Genomic DNA, 24,208 nt, shown 5'->3' on the forward strand with positions numbered 1-24,208 from the left:
ATAAAAATAAAAAAAATAGAATAGTTTATTTCTTAGTTCTTTAAAGACCAGATTGGAGATGGGATTTGGCTTTAAACTGGTTGCCACTTTGAGATACTTTGGGCCAGTTCGGATGCATATGTAAGTAGCATTGGCCTTAAATATTGTCAAATGCACACAAATTCACAACTCCAAAACACTTAGAAATAGTTTATTTCTTAAGTAGGTTAAGCATCCCCTCTAAATCTTGTATGCATTTTTAATGTACTTACCGCATCCTTTTAAATAGTTCTCAGTAACATCCAATCTGTGTCAGAGCTTGTCTAAATCATACAAATTCCGTTATAGCGGTGCGGTGGTGAATGAATCTGTGAAGTATCTCCTTGCATTACAGCTCTTCATACATCAAAGGATCTTTTTGAACTGGGTAATTATAGAAGGAGGAAAAACATGCTTTAGTGCTACCTGAGAGTTCTTATTAATATTACCTTTGAAATGACTAATTATGTTACCCATAAAGATTGAGGGGAAAGTATTATGTAACTGACTCATTAAACAGGCCTTTCATAAACTTTGATGCCCTCCACCCCTGCCAATATTTGCTTGCTTGATTTCTTTCTTTCTTTCTTTCTTTCTTTCTTTCTTTCTCTTTCGCTCTTTTTCTTTCTTTTTCCTTCTATAATTATGTTGATTTTCATATTTTCATGTTTAGTATTTGTATACCAAAATGTTTGATGAATGCAACTATGTTAGCATGCTTCAGCTTCACACACTTGCCATCTTGTTATTGCTGAGGTGATGAGCATGTAATTTATCATCCTATCTCTTGGAGAAAAATCTCTTGGCCACAGGCTTTTTGATTTAAGCAACATTTGAGCAGCACCTCTTTTCAAAACAAGTGTCTGCAAGAACTAAGAAAGGCTCCCATTCTGGTAACAGAGCGGGGGCCTGGGATTAGGGGTTCTTTACTACTTTAGGACATGATCTTATGACTACAGTGTCTGTGTGGCTGGGAAGAACAGAGGGAACAATCCTGCAGATCCCTTAGAAACCTTGTCTGCGAATAAGAAAGAATCCTTCTGGACTCCTGTGTCTTCGCCTGAAAAAACCAACAGCGTGTGCCTACTCTTGTCACTAACTGGAAGATTTCATCAAGAGAAATGGGCATCAGAGGAACCATAACAAGTGTGATAGATAACAAGTGGTACCGTGCCCTGAGCTGGCAGGTAACTCAGGAACAGGCTATAATGGGTTAGAGGAGTCCCATCCAATTAGGACACCCTCCCAGGAGTGCCCAAAAATACTAAGCAAATGCAGAATTCGATTCGAACATTAGAAGACACGGTGAAGGTTGCCAATAAGTGAATGCCCCAGCCCAGAGGAAGGCATCTCCAGGCCATTGACTTGCTATCTTCCGACGGCTGAAAGCTTGCTATGTAAAAGGAGGAGCTCCTTCATTCCATGCAGCTCCAAATTCTTATCATGGGGAAGAAACCCATGGGAGATAGGCCTTTAGGTCACAATCAGGAAAAAAAAAGGTCCAATAAGATTGTCTCCACATGGCATAAGATTCCTCAAGCGATAGTGAACTCCCTGTGAGCAGCAGTGTGTGTGTGTGTGTGTGTGTGTGTGTGTTTCTGTGTGTGTTGGAGCAACATATGTTGGCCACAGGCCCTAAGTTTTAAGCAAGATTTGAACAGCACTTCTTTTGAAACCAAGTATTTGAAAGAATTGTGTGTTGGATAGTTCTTTATATTTCACATAGCCTTCAAGTACTAGTGGGAAGCAGGAAAATGAACCAGATGACTTTGTGATCCCTTAAAAATCAGACAAATTCAGTTAGTATGAATTTTTAAGTCCTAAAAGGTTTAGTGGCCAAAAGGCCATTTGCTTTTCTAAGTACCGCAAAATAAAGTTGCTTTGTTTTTGCCCATCAGGAGATGACCCCTTCCTGGTCTACTCCTCTCACTGCCATGCACGGTCCTGGACATTCTGAGCAGAATCCATTTTCCACCCCAGCACAGGTCAGTTTTCATCCCTTCCTCCGTATCTCTTTCTCTTCCGTTCAGTGACACATCTCTTCCCCTCAGATTCTTAAAGCTAAATATCACCCCATTGTTCTTATGCCATAAAATCTAGACTCTCTTTTGTTCTGCAGGATGTTAGTGAAAAATCATTTTGATTAAGTCTTTGAAAGACTACATAGACATATACTGGTAAGCCTGTTTTACTACTGGAGTATGGCCAGTGTTCAAGCTACTGTGCGCTGACATGATGAATCAGAGAGAAGAGTGAACACATATGTTCACAAGGACCAAATAAGTGATGTAACAACAACACCCAAGATTGCTCATAATTAAAAAAATGATCTTCACTATAGTGGATGGATTTTCATTTCTGTGTTTGACCTTCTAGTCACAGTTCACATGAATTTACTTCTGTGCCAACACATCATATTGGTTTTTTTCTTCTACAGCTCTATTGTAAAATATTTTCATAATCTTTTTCTTTTCCTGGGCTGGAGCGATAGCACAGCAGTAGGGCGTTTGCCTTACAAGCGACCAACATGGCCGACCTGGTTCAATTCCTCTGCCCCTCTCGGAGAGCCCGGCAAGCTACCAAGAGTATCTCACCCGCACAGCAGAGCCTGGCAAGCTACCTGTGATGTATTCGATATGCCAAACACAGTAACAACAAAGTCTCCGATGGAGACGTTATTGGGCCCGCTCGAGCAAATCGATGAACAACGGGAGGGGGCATAATTTTCTTTTCCTGTTCCCAGGAAGAATTTTTTGTCACCTTGGTTGGGAAGGAAACTGGGGACATTGATGTAGAGAAATGGACATTGGTGAAGGAATGTTTGATTGGAATATTGTACACCTGAAACTGAATCATGAATAACTTTGTAACTTCACAATTTATGGTGATTTTGTATTTTTGAAAATTTTTTAAGATTAAGATTTTTTTTCTCACTGTCATGTTTGGCTTACTATGATTTTGTTGGCAATATCTATCTCTATATTCTTCAGAGAATTGTAGTCTGCAGTTTAATTTTTGTGATGTTTTGTCTATTTTTGATATCATATTAAACTTGACCTCATAAAATATGTCTGGAAGCTTTAATTAGTCTTACATTTTTGAAAAATTTGAGAAAGATAGGTATTAGGTATTATTTGAAAGTTTGGAAGAACTTCTACTGACATTCAGGTAGCCAACAGACCATGAAAACATTCATCATCATTTATTATTTGAGAAATGCATATACCATAGTCATTCACTACCTCATACATGTAATAATGGCCTGTATTTAAAAAAAGAACAAAAAATAGAAAGAACAAGTGTTGACAAGGATACGAAGATAAAGAAACTCATACACATTTTTGAGGACTTAAATTGGTATAGCATCTATTGCAAACATTATGGAGGTTTCTGAAAAAAATAAAAAGTGATTAGCATATTATCCAACATTTCTGCTTCTAAGGTATCTATCCAAACTATAAAAATGAATTTTTTAAATTAAAGATATAGACTCATGCTCTAGGCAGTATGCAGAATCTAATATCCAAATGGATTTACAATATCCATGAGATGGGAACAGCAGGTGTTGATCAATAATTGACTGGATAAGAAATAATTTATATGTATATGTATAATAGAATGCATATATAATAGAATGGTGCTTAACTGAAAAAAGATGAAATTTTGTGATTTTCAATAACATTAAGGAATTTGAGGGAATCAAGCCTAGGAAAAATAAGTCAGAAGGAAAATGAAAATACCAGATGACTTCAGTTAAATGAAATATCTAGGAATAATTCAAAGGAACAGACAGTACAAAACCAAAAGAACCAAAGTGGCCAGCTGCAAAGTCAATACAAAAATTCTGTAGCATTCTTATATACAAATAATGAATAAGAAGAGAAAGAGATCAAAGAATCTATCCAAACTATACAAATAGTGTCCAAGAACATCAAGTACCTAGAATCAACTTAACAAAAAGTTTGGATAGCTATACCATGAAAACATCAAAACACTTAATAAAGAGTGTAAGTCCTTAGAAAAGGAAAAATATTCCATGCTCTTGCATTGGAAGAACCGATATTGTCAAAGTGACTGTCTTACATAAACTATCTTATAGATTAATGCAAACCATAACAAAATTCAGATAAGATTTTTCAAGGACTTAGAACAGTCCATAATAACATTTGCATGGAATCATAAATTTGCCAGTGACTAGCCAAAATCATAATGAAAATATCAAAAACTGGGGGATATCTCATAAACTATTTTTAAGATATACTATCAAGTCATAATGATCAAAGCAACATGGTATTGGAATAATAATAGACTCTGGCCAATGGGTCAAAATAGAATATCCATGGATAAACTCGTCACATATAGGGGTCAGGTAATTTTTAATTTTTTTTATTTTTTAATTGAATCACAGTGAGATACACACTTACAAAGTTGTTCATGATTGGGTTTAGCCATATAATATTCCAACACCTGTCCCTTCACCAATGTACATTTTCTACTACCAATCTACCAATGTCCCCAGTTTCCCTTCCACGCCCCACCCGCCTCTATGGCAGGCACTTCTCTCTCTCTCTCTCTCTCTCTCTCTCTCCCTCCCTCCCTCCCTCCCTCCCTCCTCTCTTTCTATGTCTCTCTCTCCCTTTCCTTTTGTGCATTATGGTTTGCAATGCATATACTGAAAGCTTATCAGGTATATCTTTTTACCTACTTTTAACACTCAGTTCTTGTCCAGGGTAATCATTTCCAACAATTATTGTCATATGTGTCCCTTCTCTACCATAACTGACCTTTGCCCCCACCCCCGCCCCCCAACACTTGTTCAAATTGTTGACCAGCCCTTCTGGCTCATTTTCTGTCATATTGGATATTAGTCTCATACTATGTTGTTTTTTTTATATCTCACAAATGAATGCAGTCACTATATCTGTCCTTCTACTTTTGACTCATTTCGCTCAGCATGATACTCTCCATGTCCATCTATTTATAAGCAAATTTCATGACTTCATTTATCCTAACATCTGTGCAGTATTCCAGTGTGTAAATGTATCATAGTTTCTTTATTCAGTCATCTGTTCTTGGGCACAGAAGTTGTTTCCAGATCCTGACTATTGTAAATAGTGCTGCAATGAATATGGACATGCAGATGGTGTTTCTGTTGTTTGTTTTGGGCCCCCAGGATACACTTTCCAGAAGTGGTATTGCTGGGCCAAATGGGGGCTGAATCTTTCATTTTTTTTGATGAATGTCCATATTGATTTCAAAAAAGGGGGTCAGATAATTTTTAACAAAAGGTGCTAAGAGCACGAAATGAAGTAAAGACAGCCTCATCCAAAAATGGTTCAGGCAAAACTGGATAACGACGTGCAAAAATTAAAACTGGACCCATATTTCACAACTCATACAAAGGTCAATTCAAAGGGGATCAAAGACCTTGAGATAAGACCTGAATATATAAAGTACATTCAGACAAAGATGTGGAATGCTCTAAGACTAAATCTTAAAGGGCTCTTCAACAATATGATGCCACTGGCAAAAGCAACAGAATGAAAATAAACAAATGGAACTATATAAAATGAAAGAGTCCCTGCAATGCAAAAGAGACATGGGCTAAAACTAAAAGAAAGCTAACGGGATGGGAGAAAATATTGGTCATCAACACATCAGATAAATTTTTGATATCCAGAATATATAAATATTCACACTCACAAAGATCATCAATAAAATCATATAAAATCCCCATCAAAAAAATAGGGAGAGGAAATGAGTAGGGACTTCTCTGAGGAATAGTACCAAATGACCAATAGATACATGGGGGGGGAAAGCTCACTATCGCTTATTATTAGGTAAATCCAAACCAAGAAAACAATAAGATACTACCTCACACCAGTGAAAACGGAACATATCAAAAATAATGGGAACAATCTGTGTTGGAAGGGATTGGTGCAAAAGGAACCCTCATCCACTGTTGCTGGGAATGTTATCCAGGTAAAACCCCTATGGAAAACAGTAAAGAGGGCTCTCATTAGACTTGAAATTGAGCTACTCTCTGACCCAGGAATTTCACATTTGGGTATCTACCTCCAGAACAGAAAAATATTTATTGAAAAGGATGTAAGCACACAATTATTAATTGCAGCACTCCACACAATAGCTAAGACTGGAAATCAATCTAAATGTCCAACAACAGATCAGTGAATTATGTAGATGTGGTATATAGACACAATGGAATACTATGCTGCTGTAAAGAACGATTAAATTCTGCATTTTGCTGCAATATGGAAGGTACTGGAAGATAAGTTAAATTAAATAAGCCAGAAGAAGGACAAACACAGCATGATATCACTTATATGCACTTAGAGGTGGTATTTAGAGTAATTGGATGAGGAAATTAAATGGTTTAAAGTGGGGGAGAGGCCCCTAGATCACCCTTGACCCCAGAGTATATGGGGCGGAGAAGGAAATAAGTAATGAAGGGGAAGGCAAGAAGATATAGATGAGAAGCAATGGGGAGAGAGTTCAAGGGATTCAAGACTAAGAAATGACCAAGCTAATTATCCAAATCACAGATCCAACAATACCGATATCACAAAACCCAAATATTACTACCAAATTTAAAAGATCAAAGTGATAGACTGGGCCTGGGTGGGGGCGGGTAAGAGGTAGGAGAGGAAACCTGGGAATACTGGTGGAGAGCAGATGACACTAGTTCTAGGATCAGTGACAAATCATTGCAGCACAAAGCATTGTCCTCCCATTGTTCATCAATTTCCTCGAGTAGGCACCAGTAATGTCTCCATTGTGAGACTTGTTGTTATTGTTTTTGGCATATCAAATATGCCACAGGGAGCTTGCCAGGCTCTGTCATGTGGGAGGGATACTCTCAGTAGTTTTCCAGGCTCTCCGAGAGGGACAGAAGAATCGAACCCAGGTTGACCCTATGCAAGGGAAACACCCTACCCACTGTGCTTTTGATACAGCCCATGGAACATTGTATGACCAAAAAAAACTCAACTATGAATAAATATGTAACTCACTGTGCTTTAACAAAATAAAATTTGGGAGGTAAGGAATTTCTGAATTCTCACTTATAGAATTAAGTTTACCAGAGCAGGAAGTTGGGGTAAGAGCAAAGCGTGGAGGAGGGTTAATGGAGTGTAGTGGTATTGTGGCAATGGACATGATATAGTAAGGTAAAATACATTTACAGAAGTGTATAACTATGCTTCTGTAATATACGCACTGTCAACATTTAACATTATTATGTCAATGAGAAGAATAAACATTACTTAAATGATGGTTAAAAATCCAGTCCAGGGAGCTGGAGTGATAATACAGCAGGTAGGGTGTTTGCCTTGCATATGGCTGACCTGGGTTCAATCCCTGGGATTCCATAGGGTCCCCCGAGCACCTCCAGTAGTAATTTCTGAGTTCAGAGCTAGAAGTAGCCCCTGAGTATCACTGGGTCTGACCCCCCAAAATAAAAAAAATATAAAATCGGCCCACATTTCCAGACATATATGAGACAGACCACATCTTTCACTTTCTAATCAAATATTTGTTTTGGTCTGGGTCTGGGGCCACAACCAGAGTTGCTCAGTACTTACTCCTGGCTCTACTCACAGAGATCACTCCTGGTAAGTGCTCAGAAGACCAAATGCGGTGCCAGAGATTTGAACCAGGTTAGCTGCACACAAGACAAGCATCTTACCTTTATTTTTTAAATCTCTCTGATCAAATGTTTTGTTGATTTGACACTGTAACATTTTATTGGGGTCTTAAAGTTATATGAACTTTCCCTTTACATTGTATTAAATTCTATTTTAAAAATAGCTGGTAAGGTGCTTGTCCAATTAGAGTATTGTCCCTAAACCAAAAAATTTAAAATAAAAAATCTTAAAAATATGGGGCCAGAGTGATAGTACAGTGGGTAGGGCATTTACTTTGCACGCGGCCGACCCAGATTCAATCCCTGGCATCCCATATAGTCCCCCAAGCACTGCCAAGAGTAGTTCCTGAGTGCAGAACCAGGAGTAACCACTGAGTATCGCTGGGAGTCACAGATCACAGATCATCCTGTTATTCGTCGATTGCCTCGAGCAGGCCCCAGTAACGTCTCCTTCATCCTAGCCCTGAGATTATATTCAAGGCTCTTTAGGAGAATGAGACTCCATCGCTGGGAGTAACACCCAAAAAAATAAAAGCAAATTTAACAAAAAACTGGTAGAGGCCAGAGATAGAGCTCATTAGTAGAGCACTTGCTTTCCATGTATGAGGCCCTGAGTCTGATCCCTGACACAGTAACAACGGTCACGGTCACGGTCCTCCCATTGTTCATCGATTTGCTTGAGCGGGCCCAGTAACGTCTCCATTGTGACACTTGTTACTGTGTTTGGCATATCAAATATATCACGGTGAGCTTGACAGACTTTGCCAAGCAGGCGAGATACTCTCGGTAGCTTGCCGGGCTCTCCAAGAGGGGCGGAGGAATCGAACTCCGGTCGGCTATATTGGCTGCATGCAAGGCAAACACCCTACCCACTATTCTATTGTGCCAGCCCCACAGTAACAACAACAGGTGGAAATACTTGCACATAGTTAAATACATGCAAATGGTAAATAACTTGGCACTCTGAGAAATGTGCTGTTCTGGTTAGTCGAATAAACAAAGGTTATACTTCCATAGGAATTGTTTTGAAATATAATTAGTATTTTCTTGGCTTCTTATAAAGTTTATATTAACTGTGTTTTGGTTTGTTTGATATCTTGGTATTAGTGTGAGCATCAGTTATTGTACTATACTGTGATTGTGCCTTGAGGAACTATTACAATGAGTATGAATACTTGCCTCTATCTTAAAGGCTCATAGACTCATGCTTTTAAGTTCTGATACTATTGTGTCATTTACTTTGTTCCCTTATGCTGTAGTTTTTTTATTCTTATTCTTACTGGCTCTAGAAGAGTTTTCTCTTCTTCGCCACGTAAGTGATGGCCAAATGGCCAAGGATGTTAGAATATGTTGTCAAGAGTCAATCTGAGGGGCTAGAGCAACAGTAGAGTGGGAAGGGCATTTTTCTTGCATGCAGCCCCTCTGGGTTCATTCCCCACACCCCATATGGTCCCTTGAGATCAACAGGAGTTATCCCTGAACACAGTGCCAAGAGTAAGCCCTGAAAATGATTTTGGTGGCCCAAAATTATATATATACATTTATATAATCATTAAGGCTGGAGCAATAGCACAGCGGTAGGGCGTTCGCCTTACAAGCCGCCAACATGGCCAACCCGAGTTCGATTCCTTTGCCCCTCTCAGAGAGCCCGGCAAGCTACCAAGAGTATTCGATATGCCAGACACAGTAACAACAAAGTCTCCAATGGAGACGTCACTGGGCCCGCTCGAGCAAATCGACGATCAACGGGAGGGCCTTTACCTTTACCTTTACCTATATAATCATTGCAACATTCACTGTATCACTGTATCATTGAAATTCCGTTGTTCATCAATTTATTAGAGTGGGCGCCAGTAACATCTCCATTCGTCCCAGCCCTGAGATTTTAGCAGCCTCTCCTTACTCATCTTTCCCAACATTGCTGTATTGGAGGCTCTTTCAGGGTCAGGGGAATGAGACCCAAAGATTTGGAAGGAATCTAATTGCTCATTGGCAGATGAAGATGAAGTCTTGCCATTTGTGACAGTCGGATATACCTATAGAGTAGTGTGTGAAGTGAAATAATTTAAATAATGAAAGTTACTGTATTAATTCCCTCTTATTGGAAATTAAAGAAACAAGCACTTGAACAAAACTAAAAAAAGTTAAAATAAAAGGAGAATGAGAGTGAGTCAATTGGTAAAAAAGCACTCAGTTTATAGTGAAGGCCAAAACTGGAATTTTAATAGGAAATAAATCAGTATATGGAAATGTTGATTTATTATTATGTATTGATATATTATTATGAATTTACTATTATTCATATATTTTATATAAGCCAGAGTTTACATAATGTTATAATACGATAAACAAACATGAAAGCAAAGAAATGAAGCTTTTAGATTATGAGATCAAAATGGTGGTCACCAGACAGCAATGGGGAGAAAGATGGGCAAATTTATTTAAAGGGATTAATAATTATATGGTGATGGATTAGACTTTTGGTGCAGTTTTATTATAATGTAGGATATACAGTTATTGACTTGTAAAGATGCACACCTTAAGCTTGTAATATAACCCTCTGTGACCTGAATGAAAAAATTTAGTGCCAGTTCTCTATCAGTGAGCTTATAAAAGCCTTTGAACAGCAAACAGTGTGGGCTTTGTGTTAGATCTTTAGATGAGAGATCTTTTTTTCTAATCTCTTGTCTGAGTTTTGTCATGCTTTTGGAATGATGATCTTGCCAGAAGAGAAGTCTTTGGGCCAAGAGAATCGTGCTACATACATCAAAAAGTTCATTTTACATTAAAGCAGTATTATTCATTTTACATTAAAGCAGTATCTTGCTTACCTCCTTTATAGATAAATTATTCTATGGGTAGCTACATTATGCTGTAAAGGTATACTGCATCAGTGATTCATGTAATTAATTCTTCTGTTTACCTGAATTCACTGTCTCTAGTGTTGGAGTGGTTGCTTTGCAGTTAATAACGAATTGGCCATGAATGCAGAGACGTGCCAAATAAATAATGTGCTTCCTGAGAAAGCTTCAAACTTCAGTGCAAGAGGTGCAAGAGGTGTATGGCATGTGTGTCACAGTTAAGGTGGAAAATTGGAGTTGTTCTTTAAAAGGTTCTCTCTAAAAGATCCACTTATTTCAATGATAAGCTTTGGTGACTGAATGTGCACACCACACATTGTATAACTCTATCCACACAGTATCATGTGTACTTGTACATAGGTGTAATTTGTCCGAACAAAAGTTTTGTCAAGAGCCTCACTAGTGTACCGTGTCTCCATGTTAAGTACAAACCCTGTTTTCTGTAAACAGAGTATGACTTGTGTATACACAATGCACTTACGTGGACAGTGTCTTTCAAATCAAATGTCAATTCTTTTCATTCACATGCTTCATGAACAAACTTCAAATTACTTCCTATACTTCTCCAAATTCTTCATGAAGTTGGAAGAACCCCTTATAGTTGTGAAAATGGAAGAGGTATAAGGCATATGGACCTCTGTTAAATTGGAAAATTGGAGTTGTTTCTATGGAAAAGAACAACTGGGCAAATTTATTAATTAGTGTCTTGTTTACACTTCAACACCCACCGTGATCATTTGTTTGCTTGAACCAGATCCCCCTTTACTTCCTTAGAGACATCATTGCCTTGCTAAGTGAGAAATTAGATGCTTGAAGTTCACACATATAATTCAACTATTCTCATGTTGCACACATTTCCAAATATATCTGACTTAAAATTCTGACAAAATGGCAGTTATGGTCATGTTATAGCAGGTTTGGTGAACAAATAATAATTCTTCAACAGACTTATAGACAAATGCTTAATTAATGGATATCTTAAGTGCTTCGTTATTTGCAAACATTTATCATATTATGTCTTCCACAATTATATATGCTTATATATATATGTCTTTTATTCTCCTTAGTCTCATGTAACTAATGTTTATGTTGTATGTGTTCTTCATTACAGGAATCGCAGCATCTGACCCCAGGATTTGCCTTACAAAGTAAGTGTAGTTTTTTAAGTTTTCCTAGTCCTAAATTCATAATCTGTCCTTCTATTCGTTTTACCTACTACCTTGAAAACATGAAATCTATAATAACAAAAAAGTCATACTATGACACACCAAACTGGTTCATTTATTTCATCTGTTATACATGTCAGAATTCTGTGAAGAGATACAACTAGAATTACTGCATATCTGAAGACTAAGTAACTCAGAATGACCATTTGGCACTAGAAAGTATGGTTAATAATTGTGTGTGTCCTTTGCTTTCAGAGTGGAGTGACCCAACCAGCAGAGCTTCTACAAAGTGAGTAGTGCCCAGGTCATGAGTATTTCGATTTCCTAAACAGACTCTCCTTCCAGGATATTTGGCAAAGGAATGGTATCTTGGCGGCACACAAATCTTGTTCTCTCAGGGGCCAGAGCAACTGGGGTTCAATTTCTACCACCCCGTATAATCCCCTACATCCTCCAGGAGGGACCTCTGAACACTGAGTTAGGCATAGCCCATGTTGTTTATTTTCTTAAAATCTCTTCTCTCTCCTTTGGAAGTATGAAACTTCACTCATGAAGTTGGGTCAATACTTGAATATTCACAAAATGAAAACAATTGTGATTCTTCACTAATTGTTTGAGCAATACTGAAATACAATTGTAATTTCAATGGAAGGCATCCTTATTCATAATAATCAGTTACCACTGACTGGGATGGACAGAGAATATGAGTGATCAGCCATGATTCTACATAAAGTGTTGAGTGGGTGACATTGGTCAGTCAGCATGAGACCTCAATGTCTTATATCAGGCACCAGCGTATTAAAGAAAAACAAGGGCAGACAGAAGAAGATGCAATATTACATAAAACTAGGTTGAAGTTCAGAAACCAGAACCTTACAATTCACTCAGCACTCTGTTTTCATTTTTTATTAATGTTAACTGAAAGAGAGGCATGGAGAAACCAATTTTCTCAGATTAACTACTGTAGATTTTGTAATATCCATTTGTCCAAGAGTGTATCCTGGGAGTATTTCTCTTACAGCTTCTTTTATTCCTAATAATAGAAAATGGAAGTCAACTTTTCTGTGCAATAGTCACATACTTGAAAATTGTCAAAATGAAATAATTTATTACATTCAAGTGGCCTAATGGCACACTTGAAGTGAATTGTTCACCTTTTCGAAGATCACAAATAATTGCATAAAACAACTGGGAACGACTCCCAAATACACACAGGCTCCTAGGAAGTCGATGGCATTTTCACATTCTCGATTCTGTTTAGCAGCCATGTCCCCAAAGCCCTGACCCTATCATCAGTTCTCTTATTTGGTTTTCAGGCCTGATCTGTGCCTTCTAATTTAAAGTTCAACATCAACAACCAAGAATTCTTCCTCTAAAGAAGTGAGAAAAATTAAGGGATAGGGAAGAAATTAAACAATCCCCTTGATTTAAGTACCAAGTTATATAAAAACATGAAAATCAAAATTATCTTTGACGTTGTTCATTGCAGATTTTTCATTAGTCACGCTGAATTGTCTTGCCCTTGACATTCTAGTAACACGGATCTTATTGTCCTCCTACCTAGCTCAACTGTCATTAAAGAGAAAATATTATTCACACAGAAACAGATACACACACTCACACACACTGGAACATTCTGGAAACACAGGTTTTCAAACAGAAAACTATCTATATTTTCCTGTTGTAGAATCTTCCTCCTAAAACAAAATTACTGGCCTCCTGCTATAAAATGAACTGATTTCCATGTGTATATCATAAAAGGCAATATTTGAATAGTTTATAACTAACATTAATAAACTCACCAATTGTGCTTTATAATTAGAGATTGACTTTCCAAGAAATAGCGCTTAATAGCATAGGGGTATCCAGGGCATTCAATAGGATTAAGGTTCTGCACAGGAAGCATCAATAAAAATAGTAGACACTGAGCTCAGTTTATGAACAGACTGTTCTCTTTTTAGCTGCTTGATCTAAAGTCCAAGCACTATCCATTAGAATTCAATTAGAGTAAAGTCTCTTATTGTGGAGTATAGGTTTAGCACAACATAGATCAGAATTTTAATAATAGTTTTTAGCTTGAAAATGATGAGCAGCTTAGCCATCGCCATCCTTTTAAAAGCCATCTTCTAGAATTTTCCAATTCTGGGTATCCTCCAAGAGTCTTCAAATGTTGTGGTGTACATAGGCTTCTGGCACCTGGAGTTTGGTAGGGAGCAACCTTAAAATCAACCCTGGTGAGAGCACCAAATAAAGGGTATTGGGACAATCCTCCCAGGATGGGAGGAGCGTGCTGAAAGTAGACTATAGACCAAACATGATTGCCACCCATTGCCTCGTTTGCAAACCACAACACTCAATAGGAGAGAGAGAACAAAAGGGAATGCCCTGCCACAGAGGCAGAGTGGGATGGGGGGATGGGGGTGGGAGGGATACTGGGATCCGTGGTGGTGGCAAATGGGCACTGGTAGAGGGATGGGTATCTGATCATTGTATAATTGAAAGCCAAGCACAAAAATTTGTAAGTCTACTACTGTACCTCATGGTGTCTCACTAATAAAAATTAAAAACAAAACCCTGGTACAGGAGAGATACTTTTCTACAACTACCAAATGCCCTGCCCCTTACTGCTGTTAAGAGGCATTTGAACCTTGTAAAGCATAACCCCTTTGTTGCTGGAGGTACTTTATTAGTTTCTCTCATCTTGGCCTTCTTCCCTGTTAACAAAATGAGGTCTTCCATTTGAATGTGGCAGTTTATAATGAGTACACACATGGGCACTAGATCTGAAAACACCAGCCCAAGTGGGCCTGAGTGCAAGCTGGTAACCAGCCAGGTTCCTTCTGATTCTATTTTCCCTGGGCTTATCCCAACAGAGTGACTAGTTTTTGCAGAATTTGATCTACCCTTGTTCTGTTTGTTTTATCACACAAAACAGATTTTATGAGGTGCCCATCAACAAGGTGACGTCCTGTTTGCTCCAGTTGTAACCCAGACTGCCTATGAGGCAAAAGTAGTGGACCAAGAGTGTTCAAGACTTGAGTTTGAGTCTGTTTCATGGCACTTATGGTATTTGGGAAAAATTACTGACCTAGGATTCATAGCATATGAATTTGAATCATAGGAGAATTTCTTTTTATTTCAAAGTATACATATAGAGCCCCTTATAGGAAATAGACCAGATTAATGCAGATACATAAATCTACAGATCTCAGAATTCAAATATAAGCTGCCATACTCCCTTGTAATTGAATGTAACAACATCAATAATTAAATTCCATTCTTAATCAATTTTGAAGAAGAAACTATGTTTTCTCAACCTCTATAATCCAAACTTTATTATAATCTCAATACTAGCTTCACCATCACCTGGATTTCTAAATCCACGGCAATTTCTAGCCTCCTTCAGAAAAATGTCCATAGAGAAAGTATAGCACAGGCTTCAAAAGGTCAAATTATATTTCTGGCTTGTGGGGCCATATGTTTGTATGATGATATCATGACTATTCTCTCTAAAAGATCCACTTTCTTCAATGATAAGCTTTGATGATTGAATGTACACATCACATATTGTGTAACTTTCTAGCTTCTGAACAAAACAATGAAGGACTCCTGGAAGAGAATGTTGAATTTGAAACCGAAAGAACTTGGATTTTCTGAGTAGAGTTGCATTGTTCCATTTATTTGATTAAAACACCTTGTCAATTTTATTCTTTCATTACTCATCCTAAGTAGGAACAGATAAAATCCATTTAGTTCCTGCCTCAAAAGTATATTTCTGACCACATCCATGAACTCGAGGGTATCCATTTGGTCAGTTCTTGATTTCAGTTCATTTCTTGCATACTGTTGAGATGACAGGTCCAAATAGCTAGTTCTTTTCTGAGACTTGCTTGTTAGCATTTGGAGTCTGTATTTGGAAACCATACTCAAGCATCGCCTTTGTTTTCATCTCTGTTTTCCATTAAAAAGGCATTATTAAGTCCGATATACTAAAATGCTGTTCTTTTCTTGCCATACACGATTATGGTAAGCTACAGGTTTGAAAATAAGAAAGCCATGGACATAGTTGAAAAAGACCTCATAAAGAAAGACTAGTTACTGTGGACCCTTAGTTTACGTGGGTGATGAATATGCATGTCCATAATTTCAAGAAATCCCTTAATATAGTTAAAATGTAAAGTTGTATTATTACCAGAATTACAGAATTTTCAGCTAATAATCGTGTCCTGTTGGGCACATGTACCAAGATAAGTCCCAGGTACCATGCCTGGTATTTTAATATACATTGACCCGTTGGTGCACTTGCATTAGCTGCTTGTACTATTGCTCCAACCCCACGGATGCATACATTGAATGGATATTTGGCTATGAATGTACAGATATGCCAAATAAGTGATATATTTCCTTGGTGGGAAGTGTGGAGTGCAAGGCCCAGAGGTCTATACCCTTTCTGTTCCCAACAAGCTGTCTTTCTTTCTTTGATGAGTTTAAGGATTTGGTACCTGAATTTTTGTCCTTTTGTATCTTGGCATAACCTTCAAATAGTTATGCCTACCTGGGGTCATTGAGATAGTACATCAGGTAATGCACTTGCATTGCATGTGACCAAAATTCAATCACTGTATCTTCCTAGACTCTCTGAAGAATAGAGCCAGGTGTAAGCCCTGAACACTTCCAAGAGGGATTGCTGAGCACAGAGAACACCCCCTAAACTGAAAAGAAAACCTATCACTCTTTTAGATTATTAAAACAGATCAAAAGTATTTTATTTAACTGAAACAGTTCCACTTCTAAACATTTCTGGATGTGATGTGCAGATTCCAGTAGCATAGAGAATAGAACAAGTATTAGAATTTTCCCAGTCTGCTGTGTGATCCATAACAAGCAGGACAATATTTAGATAGATGTTTTGTTTTTATTTGCCACACACTCTCTCACTTGCATGATCACGCTTACCATTCTACACAAATGTTCATCATCAAAAAAATTTCCTGTAAGTATCTCGAGCAGGTAGGACAGCAGGTAGGACAGATGCCTTGTACATAACCAACCTGTGTCTGATCCCTAGCACACCATGTGGTTCTCCAAGCCCACCAAGAGTGATTCCTGGTGGGCTCAGGCAATAAGGCACATCTCTGGTGGCCTAATGCATTTCTTTTTTAAGTCAATTTTCAGTCTGCTGTTTAGATAGAATCTTGGTAGCAAAATGACTGCATAACAAGGCAGGGAATAAATGACTGTGATTTTCTTAATCAGATTAATTCGTAAATAGAATACATGATATGGTAATTGGAATGGAGAAATACTATTTATCAGTTTGAGGCTTATAAAAGCCTAAGTAAACTCTCCTGATAAACTAGTAATTTCAGTGAGTTTCACCAGCTACAGCCATTCCGATTTTCAAACTGACACGTATGCCAAGTCTTGCTTTGAACCTCTTTATGCCCTGCATCTCAGAGCTTGCCAACTTTTCCTAAGGACTTAATATATTTTTGGAAGTTCTCCACTGCATCAGGGACAGCCACCTGGGAGAAGAGAAAACAAAATTTGGCAGCCTGTTCAAGCTGTGAATTAAAGGTAATTCACGGTTTGAAATGAATCAGCATGAGGTCCTTAAGAAGAGTAATCAGACATCAAGAGGATTTTATTTTGAGAATTGTGTATTGGCTAATGTGACAACAAGCAATATTGGCATTTGGAATGCTCCCATTGAGAAGCCCTGAGCTGCTGGTGCTGACTCTGAACACCAGGGCTCCTTCATGGGGAGCTGCGGATTTCCAGTTTCATTGCAAAAGCAAATAAGCAGAGACAGTTTTTGCTCAGTTCTCAAGCATCTTTGCAAGATCAAGATTCTGCTCTTTGCATGCCCAGGATTTCTTCACTGAAGGTGGATGTGGAAACCCCTTTATAGTTAGACACAAGTGGTCCCTTTGTCCCTGAGGGCAGAATTGAGTGCTTTTTTTTTCCCAATTACCCGATTTGCATAACCTTTATATCATTATATATTCCTTCAAGCTGTCATTTTGCTCTAGCAAAATGCATTGAGGCATGTTCTGTGTAAGGCAAGTCACCTTGGTAAATTACTGCGCTAATGCAGGATGAAACACACCACGGGTCCTGTCCTCAACAAACTCACAAGTTACTGATGTTCAGACTTGCATCATCATACCCCTGCCTCACCTAACTTGCATGTATGGTGTGTCTGCTCTATGCCAGTCACATCTTCTCTCTAGAACAAATCAATGAGAGTTACCCTCTATAAATACACAGGCAGAAAACAGACCCCAGAGACGCTGAATGAGTCACCAAAGGGGCCACACTGATAAATTCAGAACAGAATGCACCTTAGAGTTCGTGCTCTGAGCTACACTCAGACCAGCATCAGGGCACTTTTGGTACCTCCTATGTGAAGTCAGTTGGGATCAGAATTGGGCATCAGACCGAAGTAGGCTAGCCTCCGTGCACATCACAATGGTCCCTGTAAGTTTGGTTTAGATCAGGGCAAATATTAGATCTGAGTATTGCTATGGAGTTTGATCGCATGCCAACATGAATCCTCTGTAAGCAAGTATAGGCCCTTCTTCAGTGCCAGGCTGGTAAGCAGGTGGTGTGGCCATCCCCATCAGATGCTTCCTTTAGAGAGAACAAAGGATCTGTGTTTTCATGCGATTTCCAGCATCACATAAAACTCCTAGGAGTTTGGCTTCCTCTGGACTCTTATGGAAACAACATACATTGACATAAATATACATTTTGTCGTGGAAAAACGAAACACAATGATTTTTAGCTCTGTTTTTATGAGAGCTTTGTACATCAACTTGAATGCCTACTAACTTGTTTGACTATTGTAAAGTGACCTTATAGCTCATCCTCATAGCAATGTTCCCGATGTTATTAACTGTAGACAGTTTCTGAGTTCACAGTTTTTTTAACTAGGCAGAAAATTAAGAGTGCCAGTAGAAGACACTGAAGTTAATAAGCAAAGAACAAGACTTAAAATAGCTATGGTTGTCATTTTGCTGACACACACAGGTGCACACACACGTGCATTCACACATTATATCAGGCCCCTCTTATGAGTCTGTTTTTAATGGCCTGCACACATACACACATATGCACATTGTTTTGTTCGGTGACTAAACAGAAAAATATTACAACCAAGGCTACTTTTCATGGGCATGGTGATTGATAAATTTACAGCCCTTTCATACAATGCACTCACAGCTGATTGTCACAGAAATCCTGTTTAATTGCCAAGTATGATGAAACCTGAAGCCAGGCATGAGAGAGGGAAGTTTTCTGCCCAGTTCCTCCAGCTAGGGAATGGTGGGCTGGGAAAGAATGGAAGCCAAGATTCTGCATTCTCATCCCAACCTGCTGCCTTGTCCTCAGATTCCCCAGATGGCTGCAGGGCCAGAGTCATCAATCAGAACACTGACAAGTCTTCCAGGCCCAGGTGAAGAAAATATAGCAACAGTGTAGACAAGCCCCATGGATCATTCCTAGAAATTAAAAAGAAACAAGCAAACCCCCCAACCAAAACAAAACTAGAGTAGATGAGAATACCTACCAGGCTTCTAAGCCATCCATTCTGCTTTTCTGTCCTATCAAGCGTTTCACCGACAGCCAGATCCTTTGCCACAATTACGTTTGGGGAAACAATATGCTTAACTGGTCCACTCCTGATTCCTTCCAGTATTGGTAGAAAATCACAAATGCTGAGTTACAGCTGTAAAATCAGCGAGCAACTCCAACTAAAGCCTTTCTTTGTGTTTCTTCCATCCATTTAAATAATGATAATTTCTTTTTTTTTAAAGAAAAAGCTCTTTGACTGACATTCCCTAATATATAAGGCCAGAGAGAGTTGAGTGAGGTTTACCTTCTCAAAGCCAAATGAGCTAAATGTCGTTTCTTTGTTCCCCTGTGGGATCTTGGTACCTAAGATCTGCCACTACTGAGTCCATAAAACAACCTCATGCTTGCTGAGCTTCCAGAGTGCCTAAGAGAGTGATGAGGAAGTAAAGGTGGTCTAAGGAGAGTTAGGGGGTAATGATGGAAATAGGATACATCCTACAGTTCACTCCGAGATAGTGTATTTTGTACACTACTCAGTGAATTTTATTGCCATTGAATAAGCTCATGCATGGCCTTTGTAGTCATTTCTTCACTTTAGTGATCTCCCAGTGTTGTGGGTCAGTAAAGTCCTGTTCAGCTGCTTTCAGAGGGGTGCCTGAGCTCACATGAGTCTTAGTATTGCTAAGACTCGGCTCCAAGCTTTCAAAATATCACAGGCACTGTGAAAACGTGCTATTGTAGAGAATGGGATTTGAGATTAAGCCTACACTTTATCTTCATGCTTTGGGGAGGAATCCATTCAGTCTTGATGTCTTGAAAAATGACAACACATCCTTAGCGAGAACAAAGGGAACCACAGAAGACCAGAACTTGACCACAGCCCTTCCGTCCCCCTTATTTCCAGAAGGGCCTTGGACCTTTCATAAAATCACTTCTGGATTCATTTCCCCAGTCATAATTGTGGATTCCTGAGTTCACATATATCTGAAAACTACTCCAGAAATAGTCGATCAAGCAAACTGACAGTTTCCTAATCAGGGAGAATGGGATCCTCTTCTGAATTCCCAATTTTCCTCACCCATAAGGAGAGTTTTCTGAATGAAAGAACATGTGAATATAATTTCAAGAGCCAACCCGTGCTACCCTGGGAAATGAACACTCTCTTCCCTGGCAACTCATTCTTAATGTTGGATATCTGCTCCTGTTTCCTTGGTCGAAGCTGACATCTCAGACTCTGCCTTTAATTACGATGGGCTTGACTATGAATCCCTTGAGAAATAAACTTATTTTTGCTGGGAGGGAAGGTAACATAACATTTAAATAGATTTTAAAAATAAGGACGGAATCTCAAAAGACACACTATTGTTGAACATACTGTATATCAAAATATATAAGCACACTCTTATAACAGTGACTTAGGAAACACATTGCTGAGTGAACCATGAAAAATTACTCACCAAGGTGCTATTTCCTGTACTCCTAAGCTCTGAGTTAAGGGAGTATTGCCATAAAGTAGATATGTGCTGTTTAAAAATATTTGTATGCATTTTTCAGAATATCTCATTCAGGCCCAAAAGACTAATCTTTTTTTTTCCCTTTCCTTGCAAGGAAGAATATACTGTCAGAAATTTAGTTAAGTGAAGGTCTAAAGCAGTTTTAAAAGATAAAAATTCTGAGCAATGAAGTGTCATTAACAATTTGATTCCAAATGTGCCATAAATTCACAATAAAAGAGAATCAGAAGAGGGGCAATTTAATCTTTTCAGCTTGTCATATGATTTAGAATTTGATATGGCTACCTTTATTTTATAAAACCCTGCAACTATAGGTCAACAGCATATCAGTTCACATGAACAAATCCCCTTGCTCTGCAAAGTGTTCTTTCTCTGGACCACATAAACTCTATCTCGGTGAAGAGAACATCTCTGTTCTCTTATAAATAAAGCTCTCTCCAAGGCATCTCTTTGCATAAAATTATTTTTCTTTTTCATTAAAACATTTATTTTAAGCACCATGGTTTACAGTATTGTGAATGGTAGGGTTTCATTCATAAAACATCCCAGAACCACACCCTCCACCAGAGTATCTGCTTCCCTCCACCATTGTTCCCATGCCGTTACCAGTTCCCCATGCTCTGCGTTGTGAGTCCCCTAAACCCCTGTTCTAAAATTACCAAATAATAGGAAGCATTCCTACGCATGCCTCCCTCTGTCAATGTGCTACAACTGATATAAACGGAAGTAATCCAACATTTCAAATCATGTTTCCGTTTAGATTTGCTGTCTTTGATTTCTGTGTTTCTTGAAAAAAAAGTTTGATGAGATGTGATGAGGCAGTTCATTTTGCATGTCAGAGCCTGTCAAACCATGTCTACTTTAAAGCCATTACATAATTTCCTAGATTTGAACCTCTGGTAGAAGACTCTTTTTCTTGGTTTAATGGCAAGAATGTAAATGGAGCATGTATGGAAAAGTTTTGAGGCAACGTTGCCCATAAATAGCATTCCAGTAGTTCTTCCTTTCAAAGGAAGGCAAAAGACAAAGCAGATGAATTCTGTGTCTCATGATGAACAAACTGAGAAAATGCACATCCACAGTGCCCACGACATAACAGTGTCGTTTGTCTGTGTGATGGTTATCAACGAATGATTATTACCCACAGTTTTATGTAGGAGAGCAAAAGAAAAGACATATAGAGATGTTTTCCCACTTGAAGCAAACCTGTCACAAAAATTCTAGCATATATTTCCAAACAGATAAAAAGGTAATTTTTCACCTTTAAAAAGAATCCTTCACTTTGAAAATGATTCACCGCAGGTTTCCTCTAAACAGTGGGCTCATCTCATGCATTTACAATATGGTTTGATTTTCAAAACATCAATTTACATGCACTTTCCCGACACAAATCTATTGTACAAAGTGATGCTTCTTTGTCTAGCACAAAAAAAGGGAAATGCCTTTTAAAAAAAATTGGAGTCTGTGGTCTTCAGAGGTTGCTCATCATTAATATTATTTATAGTCCAGCAGCTTTCGTGAACAGAAGTAGAGATGGAAATGACACAGACTGCCTCAGAGGTAGTTCTATAACGCTCCTTCATAATTAGTGAAATGCTGTGTTTTGGAAGCAGTCAATCAGACAGCCTTGTTCCTGTTCTCCTGGGAAATGAATCCTTCAGTCCCTTCTTTCCATGAGCTGAAAATCTAACAGTAAATTAGTCACAAAATTGGAGCAGTTTTCTAGAGTAACATTTGAAATGGACTGCAATCTTGAGTGTGCAGAATATTCACAGCCAAAGTGAAATGGAGGGACATGGCGTTCCGTCTTGTCTTGCAGAAAGTGAATTCTCTAAAGACCCCTGACAGCCTGTGTGCAAAGGTTACCTGCAATCATCATTTCAAATGAGCAAAATGACACTGCAGAGGGAGCCGGGACTGAGCTATGGCCCATTGGTTGAGACCTGTATCCCCAGGAACCAGAAGCTGACCTCACACACAGAAGACATACACCCTGTTTTCACCAGCATGTTGGTAATGAGGTGCTGGATGGCTTAGCTGCCTAAACCAACCAACCAACCAAACAAACAAACAAGCAAACAAAAAAAAGTTTTTTGTCTTTGCCAGAGAGAGGCTTAAGTCAGGTAGAACATTCTCAGCAATCAGGGGACTGACATTATGTAGGCTATTTTTTTCCTAACATGCTGAGTAAATGCATGCCTTTAAAGCTTTCACCTCCATCATTGGGTTAAACACAATTCTGAACTTCCATATGGAATGTAGCTTGAGTAGTTTTACCGAAGGTTTTTCTGAGCTGATTACACAGGGTTAATGCCAGAGCTCTTCTTTAGAGAGCACTAATTTCAGGTTTTTTTCAAATGGATTTGTCTCTGCTAATTTCTGAGAACCCATTGAGCTTCTCAACTTTACAAAGAAGAGGGCCTTTTCTCTGTTCGATCATGACAGCCTGGCCGGCAGGTCTGCAGTAGGGAAGTCATCAATGTGAGCTGGGCGATTATTTCAATAACTTTAGAATATTGACTCTCATCTTCTAATTGAAAATCAGGTTTTTATTGTGCTTTTGAAAACTCCCTTTTAGTGTCCAACAACTTTTCTGGGAAACTTGAGGCTGTCTGGTCTTATTTATGCCAGGGTAATGAAAAAAAATAAATGCAGAATGATAAGACCCTCCAATTCCTGTCAATTAAATGGCTCTCTGAGGCAAAATTATTTTATTTTAGGCATGCAATATTTAGAGTCCATTTCCCCTGTGCTTTACAGTATGAAATACATATTCAGTGTTGGTCCAAGGGAACAGTGAGTTTTATGATCCTATATATTTGGGAATCAATGGGTTAAAAATATCCCAAGTCTTTTGAAGGGAGGAATTCTTTCAGCCTTTAATATGCTAATGTTCACTATGTTTCTATAGGAGGGACTCAGGATATGAAGCATTCCCAAACTGATTTGCTCATAGACTTTTTTCCCCCAGAATATCTATCCACCCACATTGTGTGGATTAACTGGGCTTGCTCAGAATCTAGATAACCACATCGTTTCAGCATCCTTTGTGTGTATGTAGACTCAGTTCCAATACATACCTGGAGTGGAAATGCTCATTATTTTTTATCTAGTTACCCTCACTCCACATTGCTTGTCGCTGTCCCCCCAGATCAGAAAGTACCTTTTAAATCAAACGTTCCTTTTAGGCAGTTTAATGAAATTATGATTTATAGTGGGAAACCTTCATTTTTGTCTTGATAACATAGATTATCTAGAGAGTGTTCTGAAATCTCATCAACTTTCACCCAGCAGATCGCTTTTGTGTGGAGCCTTTTGTCTGTATCCCCCCCCCCCCCCACATACCACCTGCAACTGTAAGTTGTCTCCTGGGTGTATGACTGGGATCTTCACATCACCTTCCCTCTTCCC

At 38.6% G+C, this 24,208-nt stretch overlaps 1 protein-coding gene across 3 annotated transcripts in view; it reads left to right on the forward strand.

The window, feature by feature from the left end:
- The window catches only part of AFF2 (ALF transcription elongation factor 2), a 563,946-nt gene that overhangs the window by 374,725 nt on the left and 165,013 nt on the right, over window positions 1-24,208 (forward strand). For 2 of the 3 annotated variants that reach the window (XM_056130208.1, XM_056130209.1), the window contains 2 exons: window positions 11,654-11,690; window positions 11,964-11,997. In XM_056130208.1, the coding sequence (XP_055986183.1) occupies window positions 11,654-11,690; window positions 11,964-11,997 (71 nt within the window). Of the gene's footprint in view, window positions 1-1,916; window positions 2,004-11,653; window positions 11,691-11,963; window positions 11,998-24,208 lie in introns of all 3 variants that reach the window. The other variant, XM_056130207.1, reaches the window with a different exon arrangement.

This window comes from Sorex fumeus, unplaced genomic scaffold (assembly GCF_029834395.1).
Source record: "Sorex fumeus unplaced genomic scaffold, SorFum_2.1 ptg000075l, whole genome shotgun sequence".
Taxonomy (NCBI): Eukaryota; Metazoa; Chordata; class Mammalia; order Eulipotyphla; family Soricidae; genus Sorex; species Sorex fumeus.